This window comes from Micropterus salmoides, unplaced genomic scaffold (assembly GCF_014851395.1).
Source record: "Micropterus salmoides isolate LMB-PRFRI ecotype aquatic unplaced genomic scaffold, ASM1485139v1 Ms_hic_scaffold_23, whole genome shotgun sequence".
In the NCBI taxonomy this organism is placed as follows: domain Eukaryota; kingdom Metazoa; phylum Chordata; class Actinopteri; order Centrarchiformes; family Centrarchidae; genus Micropterus; species Micropterus salmoides.
Window position 1 is genome coordinate 12177636 of NW_024041484.1, and position 26043 is coordinate 12203678.

Genomic DNA, 26043 nt, shown 5'->3' on the forward strand with positions numbered 1-26043 from the left:
GGTCACCCCTCCAGTAAAAAAAGTATATATAAAATATTCTAAAATATTCACTGATTGAACCCTCTTATTTTGGTTTTCCCAGCTCCTGATGAAAATCCGTCAGATGTTCAGGGAGTAGGAGCAGAGCCTGGCAATTTGGTTATCTCCTGGACAGTAAGCTATGCTTTTGTTATTATGGAAATCACTTGTCTCATGGGCTGAATATGAGCCTGTTTCTAGTCTTGCCTACTCATTTCAACGCAGTAAAGGCTTGGCAAATATGTCACTGCAGTTAAGTTAGAGTATTTCAGTGTGTTGTTTTTCAGCAACTTACACAAACAAATATTCTCTGTGTAGCCGCTGACAGGATTTCAGTCCAACGGGCCCAATCTAGAGTACAAAGTGCAGTGGAGACAGAAGGACGTGGATAATGAGTGGTCCTCGGAGACTGTGGCCAACGTTTCTCAGTTTGTTGTGTCTGGAACTCCAACCTATGTGCCCTACGAGATCAAGGTTCAAGCTGTGAATTATTATGGCAGCGGTCCAGAGCCTGAAGTTGTGATTGGATACTCTGGAGAAGACTGTGAGTGAACTCATTATTATATATTTTAAAGCATTTATTTACTCATCATTGGTCGAAACAACTGGCTCTCTTATTGCTCTGCAGTGCCTTTGTCTGCTCCTGAGAGCGTGCAGGTCATGGTTCACAACAGCACTCTCGCAGAAGTACACTGGGAGCCTGTGTCTTTCCCCTCGGTCAGAGGAAAACTACAGGGATACAAGGTATTGTATCACTTGATAAATGGTTATTTGTCTTTGGCCGTTGCTGGTAGGGGTACTGCCACTACATTACCTGTCAAGTCAGTGCTTGACCCTTTTGCACCCACCCACTATATGTGAACAATAACCCAGCAATACTAATGTATTGGATACTTTGCTCTGTAGTCAACACATTTCAGCACACAGCCCCAGTCAGTGTTTTTACAGAATGCATGAAAGCACATCCTATATACTCCACAAATTGACTGCCTCTTTAGCAATTATCCAATGAGGTGCAAACACGTAATGGCAGACTTCTCAGGAGAAATAATATGCACTGTAAAAATAACCAACTACACACAGTATATAGGGAAATAAAACTAAAAAAAACAAAACTAATTTAGCTGCCTATATCAGAGAACACATTGATTCCATTGAAAGGAAACACCCAGTGGTTTATCTTGGCATTTATGTGTTGTAGGTACAACGTCCTCAAAGGTTGGCCATCTATGTGTCTACTCCTCATTAGATAATTGATAAAAAGTCAGCAATTTTGTAATGTGTGTACATAGATAGGCTTTGCTTTCCTTCATTGTGTAAATGTTTTGCTGAAGGATGAGTGTTGAAATGTGGTTGGAAGTGTAGAAACATTTGCGTCCGTTAGTTGGTCTAACTAAGTTTTGCACATGTAGCAAAAAAATGGAAGCCAGGTGTACTTCAGTAACTCAAGATTATTTTCAGGGTATTTTGTTTCATAAAGTGGCTTTAAAAAAGTCTGACCTATGTTGCCAGTGGACACTTGATCCCTCCAGACACTTGGTCCCCATCAGACATAAACAGAGTTACAATCTAGGACCAACCAAACTGAAACTGTGTTTTATCCAAAATGTTTCTCCACTAGTCCTTCAGTACTGCTGCACTGTGACAACAGAAGTCAGAGTGAAATGCCAGCACAAATCAAATTTATCACTTTACAGTGTGTAAGTTATTGCCTACTTTAAATGTACAGCTCAGACCTTTATAAATCTTAAGTATCTGCACAGTATTAGTTAGTAACATGTGTTTCCAAATCCACTGAAAATAAGCTAATAAGTTTGACCCATGGCTGTAGCATCATAGTGAAAGAGACACTTTCACCATTTGCTTTTATTGTAAAAGTAATTGAAATAAATATTTTTTTCTTTTAAATAGATCCCCAGAAATCCTTTCATTTGAATTTGAAGGATGTTAAACAGTATTTCCAACATATGGTGCTATTATGTTACTTATACTGTACATACTAAGTAGTAATAGTGTAAACTGAAGGAAAAAATGCCAAAGTGCACATCAGGCTAATACATTGGTCACCCACCCCTTTAGAAGCTAAAAGAAGTTCAGCCCCCACTGGGCTAATATAAAAATTAACCCCTGGTGTGTTTCCTCTAGGTATACTACCATCGCGAGCGCGGCTTACACGAGACAGAAGGGGAGACAGAGCAGCAGGAGCAGGTTTTGACGTTCAGTGGGAATCGTAGCGAAGGACGTCTGCCAGGCCTCCAGCCTTACAGCCTCTACAACCTCTCCATCAGGGTCCTTAATAGCAAAGGAGAAGGGCCTCCGAGCCCCAGCAAGACATTTGAGACACCTGAGGGAGGTGTGTATGGTTGACGTGGTTGTTCTGCAGGTTTAGAGCATCTTGCATCTAGAAAATTGATAATTTTCATGTCTTGAAAGTCTGTTAGCTTGCATGTAATTCCTTTTTGCCAGACAACAGTTTTGACAATTTTTTATTTTTACTTTTTATCTTTCATTACAGAATAATAGGTTAGGTTACAATGGACAGATACCTTTTGACACACTTAATGTCAGGAACTAGCTCCAAATATTAATTGGGTCACCACTCTTGGAATTTAATTGCACTAAATCAGGCTTTTTAATACATTAAAACCTCTATTTTGTTGTATCTGCCTGCTACTAATTCTACGGTTGCTACTACTACTACCTAGCAGTACGAAACTCCCCAGACTCAACATAGCAACCCCAAACTTACCCAAGCCACCACCTAGAGCATCCATAGAAAACATACTAAAAAACTCAGCATACCTGTAGCTATATCTTGGTAACCACATAAAACACTATAGCAGCCCCCTATGAAACCCCCTAGCAATGACATGGAAAAGCCCTAACTACTCATAAGGTGTATTTTCCCGCTTCACAGCCACTAGCTTGTGTACAATATATTAATTCTCCCACAAATGGTCCTGTGAAATGTACCCACCCTGACTGTGGTTGTGTTTTTGTTTTCAGTCCCAGGGCCTCCTTCCTTTCTGAATGTCATAAACCCTAGTTTGGACTCTCTCACTCTGGAATGGGGCCCACCAATGAACAACAATGGACGCCTCGCTGGCTACACACTGAAATACCAACCTGGTAGGCTTACTGGCTGCCTGACACACTGCGTGACGTGTTCTACACAGTATAATGCTGCATTTGTGCAAAGGAAAAAACATTTTGAGCATTCCTAAATTCAGCATATTTTCCTTTAAAATCTCCTATCCTCTTTTAACTCCTTCTCCATCCTCTGCCTTTTCCCCATTGTTCACCCTTTCTCTCTGTCTCTGCAGTCAACAACACCAATGAGCTGGGACCAGTCAAGGTGATGACCTTCTTAGCAAATGAGACCACCACCACCCTGGGCAACCTGAACTCCAGCATGCTCTACAAGTTTTACTTAAGTGCAAAGACAATCAAGGGCTCTGGCCCCATCATCACAGAGGAGGCCTTGACAGTCATGGACACAGGTGAGTTATTTTAGCAGTTTAGGAGGGAAGGTCAAAGTCCTATATCAGTGACATTTAGGCAAACAAAATAGTGATAGTGATAGAGATTTGGGATCCCTTTGAGCTTAAAAGTACAATGAGGTGACATGAGGTCCTACTGCATTCCACACCTTATATCCCCCTTCTATCTCTTTCTCTTTTTTCTTTCCTCTGAAGCTCGTACTCAGCCCACTGTAGAGACGGGCAAAGGTAACCCAAGTTTGCCACTGGAAGCCCCTGCATGTTATTCATATCATCAAATATTAGAAGCAGAAAAAGAGCTTAGCATAGATATTGTCTTCAGTTAAATTATCCCTGCATGTTCCTAAGTTAGCATGCCTGAAAACTACCCCGTGTGAGTAGGCAGGATTTAGGTGTGACAGACTTCCATGGCATCTGCAAGCAACCATGCTTGTGTCCTAAAGTTGTAGGAAATAAGTTGTACTTACTGCACGTTAGTTTAAAATTGTTGATTTTTAAAGAATTAGCTGTGCTTGCAGTCTTTAGCGCCCTTTTTTTTGCCTTTCTTGAAATGAACATGTTTTCATTAGAAGCCTTGCGCATGATGCTTGGGAATGCTTTTGTTTCAGTCCAGTACTAACACATTTTATATACCTGCTGATGCTATAAACTGATGGATTGCATATATAAATAACTAGGATTTGATTTGAATAATATGCCTGTTGCAGTGCTGCGATTCAGAGTTTTATTAGTGTGGATGCAATGCTGATCCAGGTGCTTTACTTCATTCTGAATCTCAGGACTGAGAGGTGCTGCAACAGGTTTTAATTCAGCATGTCAGTAGCAACTTTCTCCATAAAACAGTGGCTCTGCAGTCTTCACTGCTGTCTATGTGGTGTGTATGTGTGTTGTCTCACTCTTTTCCGTATTCTTTCAGGCCCCACAGAGCCCCCTCACCCAACCTCCCCCACCACTCAGTCTCCGCATCCCCCGTTTCACAAGGGTACAAGCACTCCCTGTCTCCCCCCTCTACCTCCCCAAATATCTACCCATATGCTCTGCCCTGCGAAAAATGGTCCATCTCAGCAAAAGAAAGTCTTAAAAACATTAGTTTTATGAATAGGAAAAGAACATTTGGTCAGCAAGGTAACAGTATTAATTGCTCCTATAGTATACATCTTGCTATAATCAGTATCTTAACATATTTAAGTTGATTTCTGTTAAAACTTTTCTCATTGTTTTAAGAGGACTGATATAAGTCCTCACTGAGATGGCCATTTTTAGCATCTATACCTTAAAACTAACCTGTTTTCATGTTGTGGCAGGATCTGACTCTAAAGATATTGTGTGATTTACCAAAAATTGGTATGCCAGTGCCATGCATTGTATGGAGGCACATTTTTGTTAAACTGGCATGCTAGGTGGGACAGACAGCCAATTGCCTAATGTTTGTAAATTAGGACTCTGGTCAGTTTTCTCATAATCTGATCATCAAACTGGTGGAACAGACATGGAAGTGTATTTTTGTTAATAGCCCTGATCATTTCTGTTGGGTATGAACTGCACTAGTAGATTTGCAGGCATCAGCTTTATCCTAAACACTGGTATGGTGTATGATTATTTCTTTAAAATTATTTCAGCTCACTCCTGTACTGAAGATCCCTAGCAGTATTCTAAACGTTTTATTTCATATTAAGGCATTTTAATGAGTTGGGGAAATTTAGGTGACTGTGTAAAATTAAAGCCCTTGATTTATCTTTCTCTCATGTGTACTCAGCGCCACCTGTAGGCCCTGTGTTTGGCAAAGTTAACGCGTCCCTATCGGAGGACGGTGCAGTGATCAGTTGGGATTACTTTGGACACCATAAGAATGTATATGTGGAATATATTGTAGAAAACAGTAAGGCTTCACTTTGTATTTGCATCTCAAAATCTCAATCTGAACCCTAATAATTTAACTATTAAAATGAATGTTTAAATACCATCATTTAAATAATAACCCCCCCCCCCCAAAGGCTCCTTGAATCTAATTCCTTTCCCTCCACTACGCCACTTCTAGGTAAGGAGGACTGGAAAAAGGAGTTGGTAAATGGTTCACATTCGCATATGATAAAAGGTTTAAAGCCGGGGACGTCCTATAGGGTGCGTGTGGTAGCTAGAGACCCGGCTGACCTGACGGTCCACAGCACAGATGAAGTGTCGGTGTTGGTGCCAGGTGAGGCGGCATGCCTCAGAATAGATGTCTTTGTATTTATTTATTTTTTTGCCTGTCTCGTTTTCCCCATCCCCTTTCTGTTATGTCTCATTATCAGAAATTCAACGCTACATTCAGTAGTGTATGGTAGTTAGTTTGCTAGTTAGCGCACAAGCATGCTCCCATTAAGGTGGTCTGATGCATGTCAATTAAAATCATTACTAAGAGGTCCATTGTTTTACTGTTTGTCTTTTCTTTTTGTCATGTTTTCAGCGCCTAAATTACCATTACACATTAACCCATTTTTAAACTTTGCTTCAGTGTTTACAGCCTCTTTTAATGTTGAACATGTTGAAGATTCCACCAATTTTACCAGCTTGCGTTGAGAACTGGACTGTTGTGCTTACTGCCTGTCTCCATCCTTCCCTCCCTTCCCCTTTCTGTGTGTGTCCAGCTGTACCCAGCCGGCAGGTAGACATTGCCACCCAGGGGTGGTTTATTGGACTGATGTGTGCAATCGCTCTCCTCATCTTGGTCCTTCTCATAGTGTGCTTCATCAAGAGGAACAAGGGTGGTAAATATCCAGGTAATGCGCACATCATCAGTATATACAGTCATTTAAGCTAATTGACATGGATGGATGGAAATGTGAACAATAAAAACCCTTGCGTGATCTACAGTGAAAGAGAAAGAAGATGCCCACCAAGACCCAGAGATCCAGCCAATGAAGGAGGATGATGGGACGTTTGGAGAGTACAGGTGAGAGATGTTCTTCATTCAGAAAGGTTAGAACCACAGCATACAGTAGTGTGTGAGATTTCTTTTCTTTTTTTCATTCATTGTGTCCTGACTCCACTGTTTGAATGTAGAACATTTTACCAGGCTGCAGAGACACTCTCCCCACCAGACTCCATTACCAAACACTCTATAGAGGCAAGGCAAAAAAAAGTACTACTCTTATATGTTGATTTTCATAATGAATGCACACTGGCCCTCTAATCAACACGAGCTTCTTACAATGCAAAATACGTCCATTTTAACAAGCAATCTCATGTCTGGCTAAGTCACTTGTATGCTAACTGTTTTTGACACAAGAGTAAAACAAATTCCATTATGGTGACATAGTTTTTCATCACATTTCATGTTTTCCTAAGAATATTGATGATTTTATGACTTGCTTAAGAATTAAAGTAGTTACTATGGATAAATGAACTTTGTATTTTAACTCAATGTAGATGTCATTGTGCTTTAAGTGTTTTCATATGCATGCTTTGTCTTGTCTGTGTCTTGCGCGTAAAAGAATATACACTCATTGTGGCTCATGAATTGCTTTTCATGTGTCCTTCCATTCTTTATCTGTGTTTTTTGGCGGGTTTAGGTCTATGGAGAGGTAAGACGAGATGTGGTAAAAGCCAGCATGCAATTCACACAACCTGAAAAACATCTCAAGCTATGTTTCTGACTTAAATTAGGAGGAAGTGCATCAACTTATCTGGTTTTACTATGTCATCATACTCATTGACATAGTCAACACCATAACCACAACCTCAACGTTAACACTACGATAAACAATAAAACTGACTGCTTCTACTTCTCTAGCTTCCTTCATTTCATTTTTTTTACGAATGCATAGAGCTTGAAAATTGAGTTGAAATGTATTAGATTAGAGCTTGCATATTGACTGAAATAGGAAGTGTTCAGATCAAATGATGGTAACATACTTTATCTTTGGGGAAAAAAAGACTAAAAAATAATAGTGCATTTTGATTATTGCATGTAAACTTAAAGCTTGATTTCATTTCAGAAATTGTATATAAAGGTAAAGTATTGCAAGAGACTGAACAGCACGCATTTGCAAAATGCTCTTAAGCAGTGGTCACTAACCCTAAATCTGAACACCACCCAGGCTTAAAACAGCACTAACATTATAGCAAATACTATAATACTATAGATGTAGCTCTGCTGCTCCACTGTACAAGTACTATCTAGTATAATGCTTCAGGTATTCCATATATGTTTATATGTCAACTTAATGTTGCCTCCTCTGGCATTTTACATGATCATTCATGTAAAATGCTAACGCTTGGGTAATAGCCTGCCCTCTGTGTGCACACTAGGGTTTCTGACCACTGCAGAAAAGTTGAACAAACTGCACAAATATTTTCCCAATAACCTTCCCTCCAACCTTTTCCTACCCTTTTATAGTGACACAGAGGACCACAAGCCGCTGAAGGGAAGCCGGACGCCATCCAATGGCACTGTGCGCCGGGACGAGAGCGACGACAGCCTGGTGGATTACGGGGAGGGCGGGGACGGACAGTTCAATGAGGACGGCTCCTTTATTGGACAGTATAGCGGCAAGAAAGAGAAAGACACACACGAAGGCAACGAGAGTTCGGAGGCCCCGTCGCCTGTCAACGCCATGAACTCATTTGTCTAATGACGGCGACAAGGCCGACTGCGATAGTTGCTATGGCCACTCGTTGTCACCCTGGCAAATGTGACCATAGGGACCGTCTCTGTGGTGACAGTTGCTAAGGTGACAGTCATTGTGGACGCCTAGTTCGCTGGCCATCGCCGTGGCTACGTATCACCAAGACTGCTGACCCGCCCTCATCTCCACACCCGCCAGCCCCCTGTCTGACCTCCTCTGATTAACACACACTCAGCATGGCAAAGGCCGACACCACATCCCCCATGAGCATTATAAGAAGATGCGGAACGAGGGATGTGAGGACTCTGAGAGGAGGGAAGGAGAGAGGAAGCAATATAGAAAAGCAGAAGGAATGTACCAGAAAGAGTTTTTACCACTCAGACTGAGCAGAGGTGTGGCTAAGTGTGTGTGTGTGTGTGTGTGTGTGTGTGTGTGTGTGTTAGTGCTATTTGATCTCCTTTGCAAACATACTAAACATGATGTATCCAAATTTATATTTTATCAAAGTACAGTACATGACCCGCAGGCAGGAAAATATGCATTCACTCATAAACATCTGCATGGAGTAAATCACAAATCTATTAAGCATTTTACCATTTTTGTGTCAGTTGTTGCAGAGATGAGCTGTGTGTTGAGACTGTATATGGTGCACGCCTACTAGCGAGTGGGTATGCCTCTTTTATTGTTTTTTCCACTTAGAAAGTGTTCAGTGGCGTATGATATATACATAGAGAGACAAAATGGCAGCAGTGTCTTTGTGGACCACGCTGTGAAATGTTTGACTCGAAGTAGAAGCTAGCGTATGTCCTTTTGAGACAGATGAACGTTTTGTACATATGTAATAGAATAAGACGAAAGCTATATTTCAAGGTCAGTGATGTCCATTTGTTGTCATTGGAAACCTGGCTGGAAACACTTTGAACTCAATGTTCGGTCACTTATTACACCAGCCAGCCAGCCAAAACTCCCACACTTACTCCAATCTGCTCGTTTGTAGCCTCATGTTTTCTCAACCTTGTTCTGTGCTTGCGTTTTTTTTTTTTGCTTTTCTTTCCCGATCTGTTCCTTTACACCGAGCCTATCCTTCTTGTTACCTAGCACTAACTGAACACAAATGCAGGTGTGATTGATCTAGCATCAACGTCAAGTGCTTCCCCCCCGAATCGTGACCACTGTGCACGCCCTCATTTTAGGCCCTCCTGGTATTGTCAGAACTTCCCCAATATTGTATCCAATAGCATTACCACTTACGCATCTGCTATGAATATTGGCAGAAACAAGAGAAAAATATTTTATATGAAGAGGTTTACAGAACGTACACACTGTAGTCTCGAGATATGTAGATGTTGGTGATCAAGAACCTCTCACCATGGTTTCTAGTGCCTTTGTGGAGAACAGTGACTTAGATACATAGAATTTTGTCCCTATTTATTCACAGGACAGACCTGGGCTCAGTGCAGTTCATATAGTTCATGAAATCAGTACATACGGACTACTATCCCACCTTACTCTAATGACAACTTTAAAGGCTACACAAGTGTAAAACACAATAAGCTTTACAGGATTCCACTGATTCATAAGGGAAACTAAGACCCTTTGTTGTGAGCTATGTGGTCATTTAGTAACATCCACATGGGCTTCATATAGCCTACTTGAGTCTTTAAATAGTTTTCAACAGGGCTGAAAACTGTTATAAAATGACCTTTTTCTCAGTTGTACACTGGCATTAGTTAGAATAATTGTTCAGCTATAGATTGTTATGGCCTTGTTGACAATCATATACCCAGTTATCATCAGCCCACATGGTGTACAAGCAGACCACCAAATCACACCATCCAGCTAAGAATTAAAGACTGAGAAAATGCGTGGGATATTGAAATGTGAGGGAAACCTGAGGTCAGAGGAGCACTGGGCGCTCGTGAGATGTCTTCATGTGTTCATTTCAAACACTCTGCTCCTTCATCTCGAGGAGGAGCTGCTGCTCAGCAGCACTAAACTACTGCCAACCTACTCATCAGGTTACTGCCAACAGCAACCAGACTCACCATCTGGCACAGACTTTTAACATAATGGGACATACTGTTACTGGTAGCACTTAGAAATGAAGGAGTCGGAATTTTTTTTGCGTCATGATACTGAATGTGGAAACAAGTGGATCTGTTTATGTAAATGAAAATATTGCTTGTTTCACTGCAAATGGTAAACACACTGGTGACTTTGGTTTATGCATTTAACCTTATATCTGTGTATGTTGTCACGTTCTGAGTGCAGCACTCAGTGAGTTTTCTAATACTGTAAATGAATGAAGCGTGTGTGTGTGTGTGTGTGTGCGTGTCTGTGTGTGCGCGTGTGTGTGTGTGTGGGGGCAGCACATGCATGCTACTGTGTTACAGCGTGTGTGATGTATACTATCGCTTTCAATTTCCATGGATAACAGTCTAGAATTCTGATGTGTGTCCGACTCTCAACAGGAGATCCAGCACCTTTTTTTTTTTCAGAGAGCATTTCCACGCCTTATGTTTATCATGACTTGCATCAAGTTTTTAGGTTGCGATGTGTCAGCTTTCCACGTGTAGATATTTTGTTGTATTTTGTAAATAATGGCTTGAATTGAGCGTAGATGTGCTGAGGTTAGAGGTGAGAGCTTGACCTCAATAGGCCCTGCTACATTATGTGTAGGAGGGCAAAATGGCATTGTGTGAGACTATTTACAATTTTCACTCTTTTTATTTGCTGTGAAATTTCTTTTTTTTGTCAGGTGGATTTGCTAGCTCAAATGTTTAGCCTATCAGGTATCAAAGGAGATTATTAACTTGTGACTGAACTCTTGTGACACCTGTATTGTTTCTCTGTCTCTGACAGTTCACACACCTTTTTTTCTGTATTTTTTATAAAAAGGCGCACACTTAAACAGGATTTATCACTTCAACCACATCCATGCATCTGGTTTACGAAAACATCACGTTGGAGAAATGTTGTCCTAAACTAGACATTAGGTGAAACTGACATCCTTTTTAAGAGTGTGTATCCCAAAAAAAGAAAGAAGAGAAATCAGAAGAATGGCCAGCATGGACAGATAGGTGGACTGGCACATTGGAGTATGAATACCCTGAAAACAACGTTCTAGTGACTGATGAACATACAGTAGGATATACAATATATGATATAATATGACATTCTGGTTAATGTTGAAGCTACATGAGAAGCATGAAAGGCTGTCAAAATGGTTTACTCTAAAATATAATATTGCAAAATATTTTGTATTTTAAATGAAGTTTAAAAAAATGAAATAAATGTTGGTTTCAGGATTTCAAATCAGTGATGGTTTTTCTTGGTTGTGTGTGTGTGTGTGTGTGTGTGCGTGTGTGTGGCTCCACCTAGTGTTTAAAATTGGTAATGACATAAAGAGTGTTATTCTGAAATATCAAATAACCAAGAGATAAACCTCCACAAGTTAATCCTCAAAAGATTAAATCTGGACTGTGTGCGCATGTGCTGTCCATCCATCTTTTTATTCTCATCTACTGGAAGAGTTTTGCTGTAGTTTATAGGCTAAATCCCAATCACAACCTAACTGAAATGCAGATTATTAATATGACAATTTCAAGAAGTTCAAATGTCATTTATTTGTCACATGCTCACACCTGCAGTGAGTAACAGAATAGGAGTAAAAATAAGAATGAGAAAAAAAAGAAATGAAGGCTAAAAAATCACAGATAAATAAGAAATAAGTAATGCTAGCAGTATTGGCCCATAGTGCAAAGGTGGACTATTTATCCTGTAGCTATACCTTTTTAGAAAGGTTACATTGTAGAGGATTAAACCATATTTCATTTCAAATGTCTTGGATCTCTTATTAATAATAGATTGATCTGTGTGTCATTTATGATGCACAGCACATGGTGGGGAGTGAAATATAGTCTGAACACCTTTTCTGTGTTTTCTAATCGTATTTTCCTACTATCAAACTATTTTAATACAATTATATATTCCCGTTAAGACTTATTGAGTGTGTCTGGGCACAGTGACTTATTGTAATTCTTTTACTTGCTGGTGTTAAAAAATAATCAAATAATAGCTGCTAGAGTAATCCATCGTTTTTGCTGTGCACACTTTATTAAAAAATTATAAATAACCATGATAAATGAATTTCCGTGAAGGCTCTATTTCTCCCTGTCTGGGAGCAGCATGATGCTCTGATACTCGCATCTCTCCCATCCTCCCTCTCTCGTGGACCAATCGCAGCCGCATCCTTGCTGCCACCCAGAGGTGCCACTCAGCCGCTTTCCTCCAATGGAAAAGTTCAACTGAACGGGACGCTCCGGCGGGTGGGCTGTGGGACGATGCGGTTCGGGTCCAGGTGTGCCATTCCGACAGTGTAGCCTACTGAAATTTCCCATTCTGCCTCAAAGGTAAGAACGACAACACATGACAGAGTGTGTGCATGAACTAACCGGCTCTTCAGTCTGGACTTAGTGAGGATAAACCAGGGTGTGTTCAGCACTATAGAGTACTAAAATGGACCGGCACTAGAGTACCGCAATGCAGAGCTGTGAATTACCGGTGCCGCTCAGTCGTCATTGGGGTGAAGTGATGTAAGGAGCTGCGCAGTTGCTTTTTTACAGGCTCGTGGTTTTTATGAATGACTGCGACAAAGTGAGCACTGTTTAAGGTTCTAGCTTCTCACTGTGCACTTTTAAATCATGTAGAGCACATGCTGAGAAAAGAAAGTGTGTCTGTGGAAACGCAGGGAGGAGACGCAAGGTGAAAGTGTCGGATACTGTATGCGTCAAGGGCGCAGGAAGCTGCTGGGTGCACCATGGCATCCACTTGGTAAACGACTAACTGATGTGGATAGGCAAGAGGGCAACACAGTTTTAAATCAAACACTGTTTAAAGATTGAATTCTGCACTATGCTGTCGCAAAATCTGTAGCTGTTAAGTCTAAATACATTTATCATTAAGTCTAAAATAATAACAATAATTGTAAATACCGTATTATGATGTACATCCACATATATATCCTCTAAATATCAATTCCCTTGGACTGTAACGGAAAAATACAAAATGTATGAGAACAATTTAACCACGCCCCCTTTAAGATGTCCAGAAAGATGGATCCTTAATTCTCCCCTCACATCCTCAACACTGGGCCTGATTTTATTTCAGGTCTTTCTTTTTGACATATTCAAGCTTCTATGATAGACAGAACACAAACCAATCAAACAAAGCCCATTTTAATCTAGACACCACTAACCCAGTAAACTCAAGATTATTTTTATTCATCCCCTTTTTAAATTTTCAAACATGACTTGAAAGTGATTTTTTTTCTCCTGCGGCCACAAAACTACAGCAAACATGGTTATTCCGGCTGTCACTAGGACAGACACTGGGCTTAATACATGAGCTGACCTAAATTTCTGCTGCTCTGTCCAGAGAGGATCTGTGATGGGATTATTGCGAGAGGAGACGCATGAAAACACACTCTGATGAATTGATTAGAATTAGTGGTAGAACAGATTGCTGCAGCGATAATCTATAAAGCCAAAGCTATAAAAAAAAATGTCCTGGAAGCTTGTGTGTTGATGTTTTTTGAATATGTTTGCATAAAGACCCCCATCCAATTTTGGGGGGATCTTGCAGATACAGAAGAGGTCCCGCTTCTTGCTGCTTAAAGACAGTTTGAAGACATTCAACAGTGCAGACGCAGGATAGATGCAGCCAACTGCTAGTGTACTGTGGTGATATTAGTGTTGAGTCATCAGGAGTGCACATGACGAGTCAGTGCTGCATTCTCTGCATGTGAATGCGCTGGATACTGGGTGTATGCGTCTGCTCTGCCTCCCTCTCTCTATTTCTGTGTGGTTGAGGCAAATGTGGCGGGTGAGGCACATGGGAGGTGGCTGTCTGGTAGTTTTTTATTTCTTATTCTTCTGCCTCTTCTTTCCTTTCTTCTTCTTACATCCAGAATGATTCGGTAAAGGACTGTGAGACTCTGTGACTGCTAGCTAAGTGGAGGACATACGAGCATTTGTGTTCAGATGGTGGCTTCTGTAAACAGCCAAAAAATTTACATCAACATCAACAACATAAAACAGTGTTATTTCTTTTTTTAAACTGATACTAAATAGTATACTAAAGTTTTCCTTTTTGAAATAAAGTTTTTACAAGCTTTTTTACCATTTGCTTTCTTCAATATAATATCACACTATCACATTTCTTTCCCAGAAAATCAGATTTTGGGACACTTACATGTCAAAACCTTTCTAAGCTTTTTTTCTGATTTCCTCTTGATTTCCTGACGCCGATTATGTCCCCTTGGCCCGTGACCTTTAGGCGCTGCAAGTTTATTTGTGTAGTACATTTTAACAACAAGGCAATTCCAAATGCTTTACATAAAACATAAAAGCAATGTAGGGCAATATAAAAATACATTTAAATACAATCTTATAGGAAGATAATTATCATATATAGCCTGAGCTTTTAAGATGACTGTTAAGTGTAAAGATTTAGTTCAAAGGTCTGTGATGCATAAATAATGTAAACATAGAGGCATGCAGAGCTAGAGTATCCTCATCAGTGAACATAAACTGCAAGAAAACTCTAAAACTTTTGTTCCCTTGGACTGCTGACATTAGTGCATTCCATATTTTCAAACTATATTCAAATACTTACATTACATTTATTCATTTAGCTGACGCTTTTATCCAAAGCGACTTACAATTGCTATACATGTCAGAGGTTGCATGCCTCTGGAGCAACGAGGGGTTAAGTGTCTTGCTCAGGGACACATTGGCAGAGGGGTCACAGTGGGGGACTGAACCCGAGTCTCTCACACCAAAGTGTCTTATCCATTGCACCGCCACTTAACTCGGGTTGGACATTCCTCTCAGTTAGCTATCAATAGATAGACTGCATTTACAATATCTGAAATTATTTTATTTACACTATGGGTGCACTGATCTCTTTCTGTCCCTCTTTCTGTGGAACTCACTGGAATATTTTCACTCTACAGTGACATGAGAAGAGGGATTGCTGTGGTGTTAAACAATGTTGTTGGAACCATTATTATTATACAATTGTTAATTTATGGAACCAAAACCTCTTTTTCCTAGATTCCCATTCTAGATAAATACAGACCCCCTCCCCCACCCCCCTTAATATCTCAGTCTCTATCTGTATGTCCTCTTAGACAGTGAGAGTTGAAACACTGCAGTTGTTCATAGCAGTGCTGCTATTTCATCCTGCAGAAGTGATGTGTAAGCATGTGCGACGGCGCAGCAGGAGCTGTCTAGGTACTGCGGTGCTACCTTGTGTTACAGACAGCCCCAGCGTGTGTCAGTGTGCACACACGGTACAGCACAGGCCTGTGCACGCTCTCTGTGCAACTATTTGCAGCAATCTGCTGAGTCACTCACGTAATGAATCATTTATATGAACAGTGAGGATTCCAGCTAGGTCCACACTCACTCTGTTTCTGACATGGAAAGTCATGCACAGTCATCAGCCTGGTATTAATGTCTACAGGGTCACATATTTGTTTTAATAACACACTATTGCCACAATGAATGAAGATCATGTTAAACAAAATAATTGCTTATCTTGTTTAAAAAATAGCAAGAGTGTTAAATCTTTTCTTTTTGTCTCTTACTCAGCCCTCTCCAGTTCATGTTCTGTTCATCGACTTCTTGATTGTGTCCCTCTGCCCATCCGCCTAACTCACGTGGCTGCAGTAAATCAGTCTGTTGGCTGTCATGGCTGCCACCGCTTTACTGCTCCTGGCCCTCTCCGCCTCCGTTTCCCTCACAGGTAAGAGGCACAGTCATGCCTGCAAATATACCATTTACCCCCTTGAAAGTGATAACAAGAATATCAGGCTACACGTACACCATTAGCTGAAATGACCATGTTTTTGCTTTGCAGTGGCAGTCCTATTTGGTGAGCCTAGAATTTATGGAGGTGAGTTCAGTTTCTCAGAATTGTTGTCCAAAATACAAGGCGCGCTGTACACACATCACAACATTTCAAGCTGATTTGAAATTACCATGTGAGCTAATTGTTATGTAAAAATTGTCAGAGGACGCTACTGGATATGGTCCCATCTTTGAGGAGGAACCTGTGGATGTGGTCTACACTGAGGACTCACCCGATGGGAGAATCTCCATGAACTGCAGGGCAAGAGCAAACCCACCAGCTTCATACAGGTTACACATATTAACTAATAGTTTCCCTTCAAATCAATAATGAAATGTACTTTATATTTATCTTATATAGAATTGTATTTTATAACTTCCAGGTGGCGCCGTGATAACTGGGAAATCAAGCTGATGGAGCAGCCAGACGAGCACTACAGCCTTGTAGGGGGGAACCTGGTTATCACCAACCCCAAACAGAAGAAACACGCTGGGACGTACGTCTGTGTGGCCAGGAACATCTATGGCACTGTCATCAGCAAGGAGGCCAGGGTCAAGTTCGGATGTGAGTATGTGAACCCTGCTGGCACAGCTGGTGCTAGACAGGAGGACAGTAGTACTCACGTCTTTTCTGGTCTTGGTGTTATTACTTTTTTTGCTCAGATGTGTCTTGGGTCAGGCCACATGAGATGCTGACATAAATTCGCTCCTATCTATCTATACATCTATCTTTTGTTTCTTTGCCAAATCAATCTCAATTTATTCTCCCTGAAAGTAGACAGGAAAGTGATACTATTTGGTTGGCTTACTCTATATTATAAGTTGTGTGCATAAATAAGATGGATGTCAATATGGAGGAATTGTACAACATATACTGTAGATCTACCATTCTGTTCTTCAAGAACTGTTGTTGACATTTAAAAAATACCCAGTATGTGCCTATTTAAGTTTCAACTTATTGCTTAATTGCAACTATACTGTACTTCACCACAGGCTAGGACTGAGGCTTATATTAGTCTTCACATTTATTTCTCCTTTCTAAAGTGTTTGTACCAACAAACAATCTGCCTTTGAACAAAACACCCAATTTGTTTAGGCTGATTAGGTCCCAAATGAACTAAGCTGACTCATTTCTTTTTTATTTCAGGTGTTATAGTAATATTAAATTTTTTCATTGCAGGATACCTTGTGTTGTATAAATACTTGTCATTATGTACTACAATATTCAAAAGAGACAATGTTAAGAGTGTCAAAATTTTCAGTCTTGTGTTAAGACTGTGTTGCATTTTAATGTTTTTGTTTTCCCATTCCATAATTTAAAAAAAAAAATTTCTTCTCACCTGTGATGTAGTTGTGGAGGAGTTTCCACAGGAGGATCGAGACCCAGTGTATGTCAAAGAGGGACAGGGCGCCGTTCTGCTGTGTGCTCCTCCAAAAGCCTGGCCACGTATGTGCAGGTCTTCATGTCTCCTTTGGAAAAGGCAGTCTTGGGAAGAGAATAGTGACAGATATTCCATTTTTCCCTCGTCTTCTCCTTTTCAGAGGAGGTGACCTACCGCTGGATCTACAATGAATTCCCAGTTTTCCTGCACACGGATCACCGTCGGTTTGTCTCCCAGAAGACGGGGAACCTGTACATCTCCAAAGTGGAAGCTCAGGATGCAGGAAACTACTCCTGCTTCGTTTCCAGCCCTATAATCGGGAAGAGTGTCTTCTCCAAGTTCATCCCCCTCATCCCCTTACCCCCTGATGACGGTCAGTAGATAATAGCTATGCTCCAGCTTAACAAGAAAAAAATGTACAGACACAGCCACTATCTCTTCATGTTTCTGATCTGCAACATTGAAAACTTGCTTTGTTTTGCCTCAGGTGAGGAGAGAAAGTACCCAGCAGACATCAGGGTGAAGTTCCCAGATACTACAGCCATGCTGGCCTCTAATATTACGTTGGAGTGCTTTGCTCTGGGAAAGTAAGTTTAAACTTTTGTGATGGTATTTGTGAATTAATGAAGTACAAGGACTCATGAGATACAGACACGCTCAAATTTGTTGGTACCTTCACTGCCCATTGAAATAATGCTTCATTCTTCTTGAAAAATAATGAAATTAAAAGCTACTTTGTATACTTGCTTGTCTTTGGTATGTCATAGAATAAAGCAAAGAAGCTGTGAAAACATCTACACATACATTTGTTGGAACCCCTTACAAAAGATTATAAATTCTATATTATAGTAATTTTTTCAGACTAATTTGTTTCTTTAATTACAGGGCACGATGTAAATGAAATATGGGATAAATAATGGATGCCAATTACATAGTTTTATTTTAGAAAACAGAGTGTATTGTTTGTTTTTTGCGGAGGGGTACCAAAACATTTGAGCGCATCTGTTTATGCTTTCACATAGGTACTGGTTTATTTTTATACTGGTTGTTGATATAAGCATATTTACCTTTAATACAAGCATACATTTAATTAAAGTTTTAGTCTGAATTTGATCTTTTTCTGTGTATTTTCAGCCCAGTCCCTCACATTGTTTGGAGAAAGGTGGACTCCACAGACCTCCCACCAAACCACGAGATCAGCGAATCAGGAGCTGTGCTTCATCTGTACAACGTACAGTATGAGGATGTGGGCGGATACGAGTGTGAAGCCATCAACACTAAAGGAAAGGACTGGCACAAAGCCTGGCTGTATGTGGAGTGTAAGTGAATTCACTGGAGTGTACTTTACCAACATTAGATTGTAGAATATAATCTAGAGTGTGTATTTCTTACAATTAAATCTGCCAGTGGTGTTCCTTTGTGAGACAAATCAAAAGTAGGTACTTTTTTTGTCTTCATGCCCTCTGTATTATCTGTAACAAAAGGGGCAAGTGGACAGCAATAATGCAACAAGCAGCATTTCTGTGGTGCAACCTTTGAATGTTGTATTGAATATAATCATATTTATCATATCATATTGTTTTTGCAGCTGCTCCAGAGTGGGCGGAAACCATCAACAACACTCAGATCGACATCGGCTCAGAGCACACCATGCGCTGTGTGGCGTCAGGGAAGCCCTTCCCTTTCATCCGCTGGTACAAAGATGGATATATGGTAAATGTCATACATTATGTCAGAAATTTCTGTGAACATGGTATTAGCTTTTGTGCTTAGGTTTTCTTTGAAACTCTATTCATGTTTACATGTGGGTTGTGTGTGTTTCCAGTATGGGAAGGGGGAGTTGAAGTTTTCCAGTCTCACTTTTGATGACTCAGGAATGTACCAGTGTATTGCTGAGAACTACTGGGGCATCAAATACGCCAATGCTGAGCTGCGAGTCATCGGTGAGTCAGTTGTGTTTTATATGGGACTTCAAACAAAGAGTGATGACAAAACAGTTCAAACTAATTGTATTTGATGTAGAGTGACATGACTACCTTCTAGCTAGAAATCATGAAATCGGGACAACAGTGACTAAACATGAGTTCACGCATTATAATCTCTTCAGCCTGTGCTCCTACGTTCGAGTTTAACCCTGTGAAGAAGCAGCTTCTTGGAGCTAAAGATGGCCGTGTCGTGATTGAGTGTAAACCCAGAGCTGCTCCTAGACCGCGCTACACCTGGACAAAGGGCAAAGAACTCCTCTTCAACAATTCACGGTCTGTCCAACCTATAATATGCTGAGGCCCTCCCATAAGGTATGCATTACCCATCCACTGTCAAGCAGCTTAGATTAATTTTGGTCATTTTTAGCATTTCCATCCTGTTTGATGGGAGCCTGGAGATCCTCAATGCCACCAAAAATGATGAAGGTGTCTACAACTGCTTAGCTGAGAATGACAGAGGAAAGGCCAACAGCTCTGGCTATCTCACAATCACAGGTCAATGAATATGTAGTGATATATATGTGTGTGACAGATTCTTGTATCAGTATAATGGTTTTAACTTCATTTGTGATGTATCTTTTCCCTAGAGGCTACCAGCCTCACTGAACCACCTGAAGACACTGAGGTAAAGGTTGGTGATGAGGTGATTCTGAAGTGCGCTGCTTCATACGACCCCATGCTGGACATCACATTCATCTGGGCCATAGACTTCAGGCTCATCAACTTTGACTCTGAGTGGCAACACTACGAACGCGTTATGGTAGGGTGATGGTTTGTCCCAGCCTCATTTAACATCCTCCACATGTCTCCCTATTGGTCACTTGACACCCTACTGGTATTGTCAGCTATCTCAATAATTTAGTTTTCTGATTAACAGTTCTGTCTACTGCTCTTACTTTTATCTCCTGTTGTTCAGAGTGAAGATGGCAGAGGTGACTTGAGAATAAAGAATGTCCAGATTTGGCACGAAGGTCGCTACACCTGCACAGCTCAGACAGTGGTGGACAGCGACACAGCATATGCTGATCTCAAGGTTGTAGGTCAGTCCAAGAAGGCTTTGAGTCAAATGATAAGATTCATGAGGGATTATTTTTGAATTTTAATTACACTGTAGACGTTTGGTTCATATTCTTGTCCTGAGCTAAAGTACAACAGAATACATGTACCTACTTTCCATGCAACTTTTACTCCCTAATCAAGGTGTTCCCGGGCCTCCTGGCGTGATCAGGGTTGAAGAGATCGGGGACAAGTGGGTGAAGCTGTTGTGGACTAAAGGAGCAGACCATAACAGCCCCATTCTCTACTACACTATTCAGACCAGACACTACTGGGCTCTGAATGAAGATGACTGGAGGAATGCTAGCACCTGTGAGTACTGCTCACTGCCAGTAGGGGGCTAACTCGTTCTGAATCCACATCAATCATCAATCATTTGATTGCTTCAACGTGCAAGTAAAACTACTTGCATGTGGTTGATAAGCTTACCCAATCACTCTGCACCTAAACAAGAGACATGACACTTATGTCTCCTTCAGCTCCAGTCGTTCTTGACGGCAGTGTGGAGAAGGCAGAAGTGACAGACCTGTACTCCTGGATGGAGTATCAGTTCAGGATCATCGCTACCAACGAGCATGGCTCCGGGGAGGCCAGCATCCCCTCCCTCAAGATCAAAACCTGGGATTCTTGTAAAGACCAAATACAAATATATGACTTATCTTTTAGCTAGGGGTTAAAAAAACAAACTCTCTAATTACATTTTCTTTCTTCTCAGCTCCAGTGGTTTCTCCCACTGATGTGGCAGGTTATGGAGGTAGAAATGGCGAGATTGTCATTACATGGACAGTAAGACCTCAGTTCATGTGACTTTCTATTATGATTCTCAGACACGATATTATTTACCAAAAATACACATAACTGCATTACAAAATCTAGGGTGTTAATTTTTCTTATTTATTTATTTTCTCATTCCACCCCCTTAGCCTGTGCAGCCGTGGTATTTCTACGGCAAAAAGTTTGGTTACATTGTGGAATTTAGGCCTCATGATGGTTACGACTGGTGGCACACATCCATTTCAGACCCCGAGACAAGACGTTATGTTCACAAAGACTCCTTCTTCATTCCCACCGATGAAGATTTCCAGGTCAGAGAGTTTCAGGTGAGGATCAAGTCATTTAATGTGAAAGGAGACGGACCATACAGCGTCAACAAGGTCATCTACTACCCAAGAGATGGTGAGGATTTTGTTTTTTTAGTTTGGTTTCAGTTAAATTCCCCGTGAAAAAAATAAAGGGCGTGACACTAAACCAGCATTTTTTTTTTTTTTTTTCATTCTTCATTTGTCTGACTTCTACAGTACCTACAGAGTCTCCAACAGATGTCTATGCCAGGCCAGTGTCTTCCACCGAAGCACTGGTCTGGTGGTTGCCAGTGGTCGACACTGGTACAGGCCTGCAGCAGTACATCGAGGGATACCAGGTACAGAGCGTTTACTGTAGTTCCAAACAGTAACTAAAGACTTCTGTCTTTAAATAATATACTTTAAAAACAATAACATTTCTTATGGTTTATGCAGAAACATACTAGCTCTAATGTATGTCCATGGAATTACTAAATTTTTATTGAAAGTTGTTTATTAATTCAGATTATTATGAACATTATAAAATTATTTAAACAGTTACGAGGCTGTGAACAGTCCAAAAATAGTGATTACAAATCAAAAAACGATTTCTTGAACAATTTGTTTGACCAAATGTTTTGTAAAAATACAGTACAGTAGCAATGAAAGGAAAAGAAACTGGATTTACAAAAGTATAGACTAGCTAGCAATAGCAAACTGTCAAATGAGTTAGCTAGCTAACCTATAGTGTGCTTTATGCCTGGGAGAAACAAGTGTCACGTTAAAGTACAACACAGTTATTGATGTGCCAGTAGTAAACAAAGAGAACCTGTAGATAATAATCCAATAAGAGTATATGGGGAGTAGCTAAAAGATGCCTGACAATATTTGCTTGGTCCCACACCTGATAAAAAAGGCTAAATTTAACGTCAGTAAGCTAGCTGAACTTTTGCAATTGCTACTAGCAACAGAATGTTCAACTAAAACCAAGGGTGTTTCTCAATACAGAGTACGCCAAGTACGGACTTCTGTACATGGAAGTTCGGATTTGGGAGCACACAGTCCACTAGCAGCAGCGGATTTTATGATGCCAGGTCCCGTTAGTGGGCTCACATCTCCAAAAACGTTTTTATCAAGTCAGCTCTATCTTGAGAAATCGACCACAAATGTGAAGTTTAAACAACTATATTCCTGCATTCTGTGATACCAGAACAGCCGTATTTATAACTTACAATTGTGGGTCTTCTCCGTGGCTTGTTGGTGCGAAATGCATTTTGAGATACTTGGCTCAAGTGCTGGTGGCAGAATAGAGAGCCTACGTCCCTACCCGTCGGGTGGACCACCATAGGACCTTATTTTGGAAAAAAAATATTTAGGCTATGTAGTCAAGTGATGTTTGTCAATTTAGAATATAATTTTGCAAGTCAAGAAAGTCGCAGTATGTCGTAAAACTTTTGAAGTAAAAGACCATGAAAATACATAATTAGAAAGACCACAAACCCAAAAGTTGCATTTGTGACCTCATAACTAACTGATAAACATTTTATTTGTAAAATCATTGTTTTCTTGCTAACCAGGTCAAATACTGGAGAAAATATGATGATCCAGAGCCGGGAGCACACCGTATATTTGTTCCAGCCACAGTCAATCAGACCAGGTTGGAGAACATGCTGCCAGATTCTCACTACCTCATTGAGGTCCGTGCCTTTAATGGAGCTGGTCTCGGACCCCCTGGTGAACACTGTGAGATGTTCACAAAGAGACCACGTAAGGACAATAACTCACAATCTATGGACAATAAGCACTCACAATAAAGGTTACCATGTTATAATGATATACATATATGGTTTTCATAAATAATTTTGTTTTGTGTACAGCACCACCAGACCCTCCCAGGATGTGGCGCTACATTACCTGGACTGGACAGTGGTTGTATGTGTGGTGGGATCATATCCAGTATGACTGGTTTGGCAATATTTCCTTCCCACTGTACTACAAGGTAGGTGTGGAAAGCTTTCTGTTTATCTGTTTTGTCTAATAATGTGTTTCTTTTATTAGTTCTAAGGCCAATTCCCAGTTCTATGTGCAAATCACAGAAATTTTGGTTTTCCAGGTCATGTTCAGAAAGACTGGCTACATCTACGGGAAGGTCTACATCACAGGCTGGCACTTCATGGACTTCCCCATGCCTCAGGTTGGAGACTATGAGCTGATGGTACGTGGCCGTTATGAAGGAGGAGATGGCCCAATCAGGAAGATTAGGATTCAGGGTAAGACTAAAATAATGCAATGACTGATTCAGGATTTCTTTCGTCCTCTTGGTCCATTTGTCTCATGTTGTTTTCTGCTTCCTCAGGTAAAGCATCTATGATCACGCCCACTCTAAGCCTGGTGTCTTTGGTGCTGCTGGCGCTGTGCATTGTTGGATTGGAAGTTTAAGCCTGCGACACGTGACATGTATATAATAGACTCTGGGAAGAAAATATATGGACCTGCTGTAATATGAGATCCAGTCTTCTCCTCCAAACACTCCTAACTCCTTCATTTGTTCTGTTGTAACACCACAAAGGAAGTTGTTTTTCACAAAAAAATTATCGGGTGTTGGCCCCTTTTTATGGACTTTCATCTTCTAAATGAACAGTGTGCCAGAACTGAATCATACATGCAGTAAAATGTGGAACTCCTGCATCAGGCCATAATTTTTATAAATTTTAATGTTAAAGAGAAGATCCAAAATGTCTCATTCAAGTCACTCCAGAGTCAAAATGAATTAAGTTGATAATTGGTGGAAATGATAATGCACTCAATTAAGCTCTCCACTCACTGTTCAGATAGAAATAAACATTTACATTTAATCATTTGGCAGACGCTTTTATCCAAAGCGACTTACATTTGAGGAACAACATACAAGCATCAATAAAGCATCACTACAGTAAGATATCTAGATATTAGTAAGAGTAGTTAGAGGTAATGGCATATGGCATCAAGGGGGTAAATACCTAGGGAAAGAAGTAAGAGTTAACGGACTAGTGCAATCAATACAAGAGAATTGTAAGGAGATATAAGAAGATGACCAAATGAACTTGATAGAGGTTAGTGGTTAGAGGTGTTATAAGAGAAAGTGTTTTCAAGAGCTTCTTGAAGATCGAGGGACGCCCCTGCTGTGATGCCGTGTGATAGCTTGTTCCACCATTGTGGTGTTACAAATGAGAACAGCCGGGACAGACCCTGGACTGAGATTACACATCCAGAAAAGTAATTGTTAAGTTGTGTTTGCTGAAGGAAAAAATGATTCTATCACTTCTGCAATATGTTTCGTTCATCTTCTATCATTCAACTCCCTTTAAGTTCTAATCACATTTCCTGTTTGGAGTTGAGCTGGACAAACAGTACCAAGCTAGAATTTAACCCATAAAATGGGGAAATGTTAAGTATAACAAGCACTATACATCTCAGATGGTCAAGCAATCAATGTTATGTAAAGAACTGTACAATAATCACTGTATTTGGTTTGGAATGAGCAGAGGAGGATGAGTGACTGGATTTTATGAATATGTCACTTCTTCTACGAGCACAGAGCATATAACACATTTTAAACACGCTTATTCTTCACAATCATAAACAATGCTCTAGATTGGAAGATTGGAAGATGTTTTCACTTTTATTAAACTTTTTTGGATTAATTAATTAATTTTCAAAATTTTTAATGGTGCTGTGTGACAGCCAGGTACAGAGGATGCTGGCTTCATGTTAATGTAAAGTTTCATCCTCACCAGAATCATGTGCATAGACTATTTTAGTATGAGTTTTAGCTGTGCAAATGAAAGCTGTATCACCTTGATAACAACTTCCTTTGATGATGATTTTTGCAAGCAAAAATGTAATATCTGAATGAACCATGGGGTCAGGTTTGGACAGAAACAGCTGTATATCACATATATATATGTATGCTAATTTCCTTTGTCAGGCTGCAAAACCATTAAACAGAGTACAGCAATTTATGTTGTCTCATTGGTTGAGTTTTAGTCCATTTTTTGTATGCCAATTACATAATGTTCCTTTTAACCGAAAGTGTAATGCCATGTCTGATCTGTTTTTTTTTTGTTTTTTTTTTACAAATGAAAACATTTCACTCTTATCGTCAATTTCAAACTTAAGAACAAGAAGCTTTTCTATATGTTGGGAAAAACAAATCAGCTATCTTTTTGCTTTGGGGTTGACTCTTATTAGTATTAAATGTAATGAACAAAGAATTCAGTTTTCTATTCTGTGGAATGTTTGAGCTGCAAACTGCAATGTGATATGTAATTTCAATCAGCAGATGGCAGTATATCCACATGCCATTTACCAACACTTCAGGTATGATTCAGTCCAATCACATAACAATAGAAGGTACAGCAGTGTTTTTTAGTTTATCTGAATTGTGTGACATACCCATCTTATCATCCATAGTTTTCTTACAATAAAAGTTTGCAATGCTGCAAACATGTGCTGATTGAAAATGGAAGTGTTTTTTCCTGT

At 40.2% G+C, this 26043-nt stretch overlaps 2 protein-coding genes across 12 annotated transcripts in view; both read left to right on the top strand.

Moving 5' to 3' along the window:
• Positions 1 to 9168, top strand: part of nrcama (neuronal cell adhesion molecule a) — a 60679-nt gene extending 51511 nt beyond the window's left edge. For 4 of the 11 annotated variants that reach the window (XM_038739107.1, XM_038739110.1, XM_038739108.1 and 1 more), the window contains 13 exons: positions 83 to 153; positions 337 to 562; positions 647 to 762; positions 2164 to 2371; positions 3025 to 3147; positions 3342 to 3518; positions 3714 to 3746; positions 4435 to 4500; positions 5275 to 5397; positions 5557 to 5712; positions 6146 to 6277; positions 6372 to 6450; positions 7897 to 9168. In XM_038739107.1, the coding sequence (XP_038595035.1) occupies positions 83 to 153; positions 337 to 562; positions 647 to 762; positions 2164 to 2371; positions 3025 to 3147; positions 3342 to 3518; positions 3714 to 3746; positions 4435 to 4500; positions 5275 to 5397; positions 5557 to 5712; positions 6146 to 6277; positions 6372 to 6450; positions 7897 to 8131 (1745 nt within the window). In that variant the 3' untranslated portion in view covers positions 8132 to 9168. The remainder of the gene's footprint in view (positions 1 to 82; positions 154 to 336; positions 563 to 646; positions 763 to 2163; positions 2372 to 3024; positions 3148 to 3341; positions 3519 to 3713; positions 3747 to 4434; positions 4501 to 5274; positions 5398 to 5556; positions 5713 to 6145; positions 6278 to 6371; positions 6451 to 7896) is intronic. The other 7 variants (XM_038739113.1, XM_038739114.1, XM_038739118.1 and 4 more) reach the window with 2 other exon arrangements.
• A 3182-nt stretch (positions 9169 to 12350) lies between these two features.
• On the top strand, positions 12351 to 25523 carry cntn1b (contactin 1b). The gene is made up of 24 exons (XM_038739281.1): positions 12351 to 12537; positions 15781 to 15934; positions 16049 to 16084; positions 16203 to 16329; positions 16422 to 16603; positions 17390 to 17485; positions 17581 to 17793; positions 17908 to 18007; positions 18555 to 18739; positions 19009 to 19133; positions 19246 to 19363; positions 19528 to 19678; positions 19773 to 19900; positions 19993 to 20165; positions 20322 to 20445; positions 20606 to 20773; positions 20941 to 21090; positions 21177 to 21247; positions 21385 to 21637; positions 21760 to 21881; positions 23100 to 23289; positions 23400 to 23521; positions 23636 to 23792; positions 23879 to 25523. The coding sequence occupies exons 2-24, from the start codon at positions 15880 to 15882 to the stop codon at positions 23959 to 23961; spliced, it is 3129 nt and encodes a 1042-aa protein (XP_038595209.1). The 5' UTR covers positions 12351 to 12537; positions 15781 to 15879; the 3' UTR covers positions 23962 to 25523.
• The last annotated feature ends 520 nt before the right edge of the window (positions 25524 to 26043 follow it).

Coding starts and splice junctions, on each gene's coding strand:
- cntn1b (XM_038739281.1), top strand. CDS start 15,880: ATGGCTGCCACCGCTTTACTGCTCCTGGCCCTCTCCGCCTCCGTTTCC. Junction 19,134..19,245: donor GGTACAAAGATGGATATATG/GTAAATGTCATA, acceptor GTGTGTTTCCAG/TATGGGAAGGGGGAGTTGAA. Junction 20,166..20,321: donor AACACTACGAACGCGTTATG/GTAGGGTGATGG, acceptor CCTGTTGTTCAG/AGTGAAGATGGCAGAGGTGA.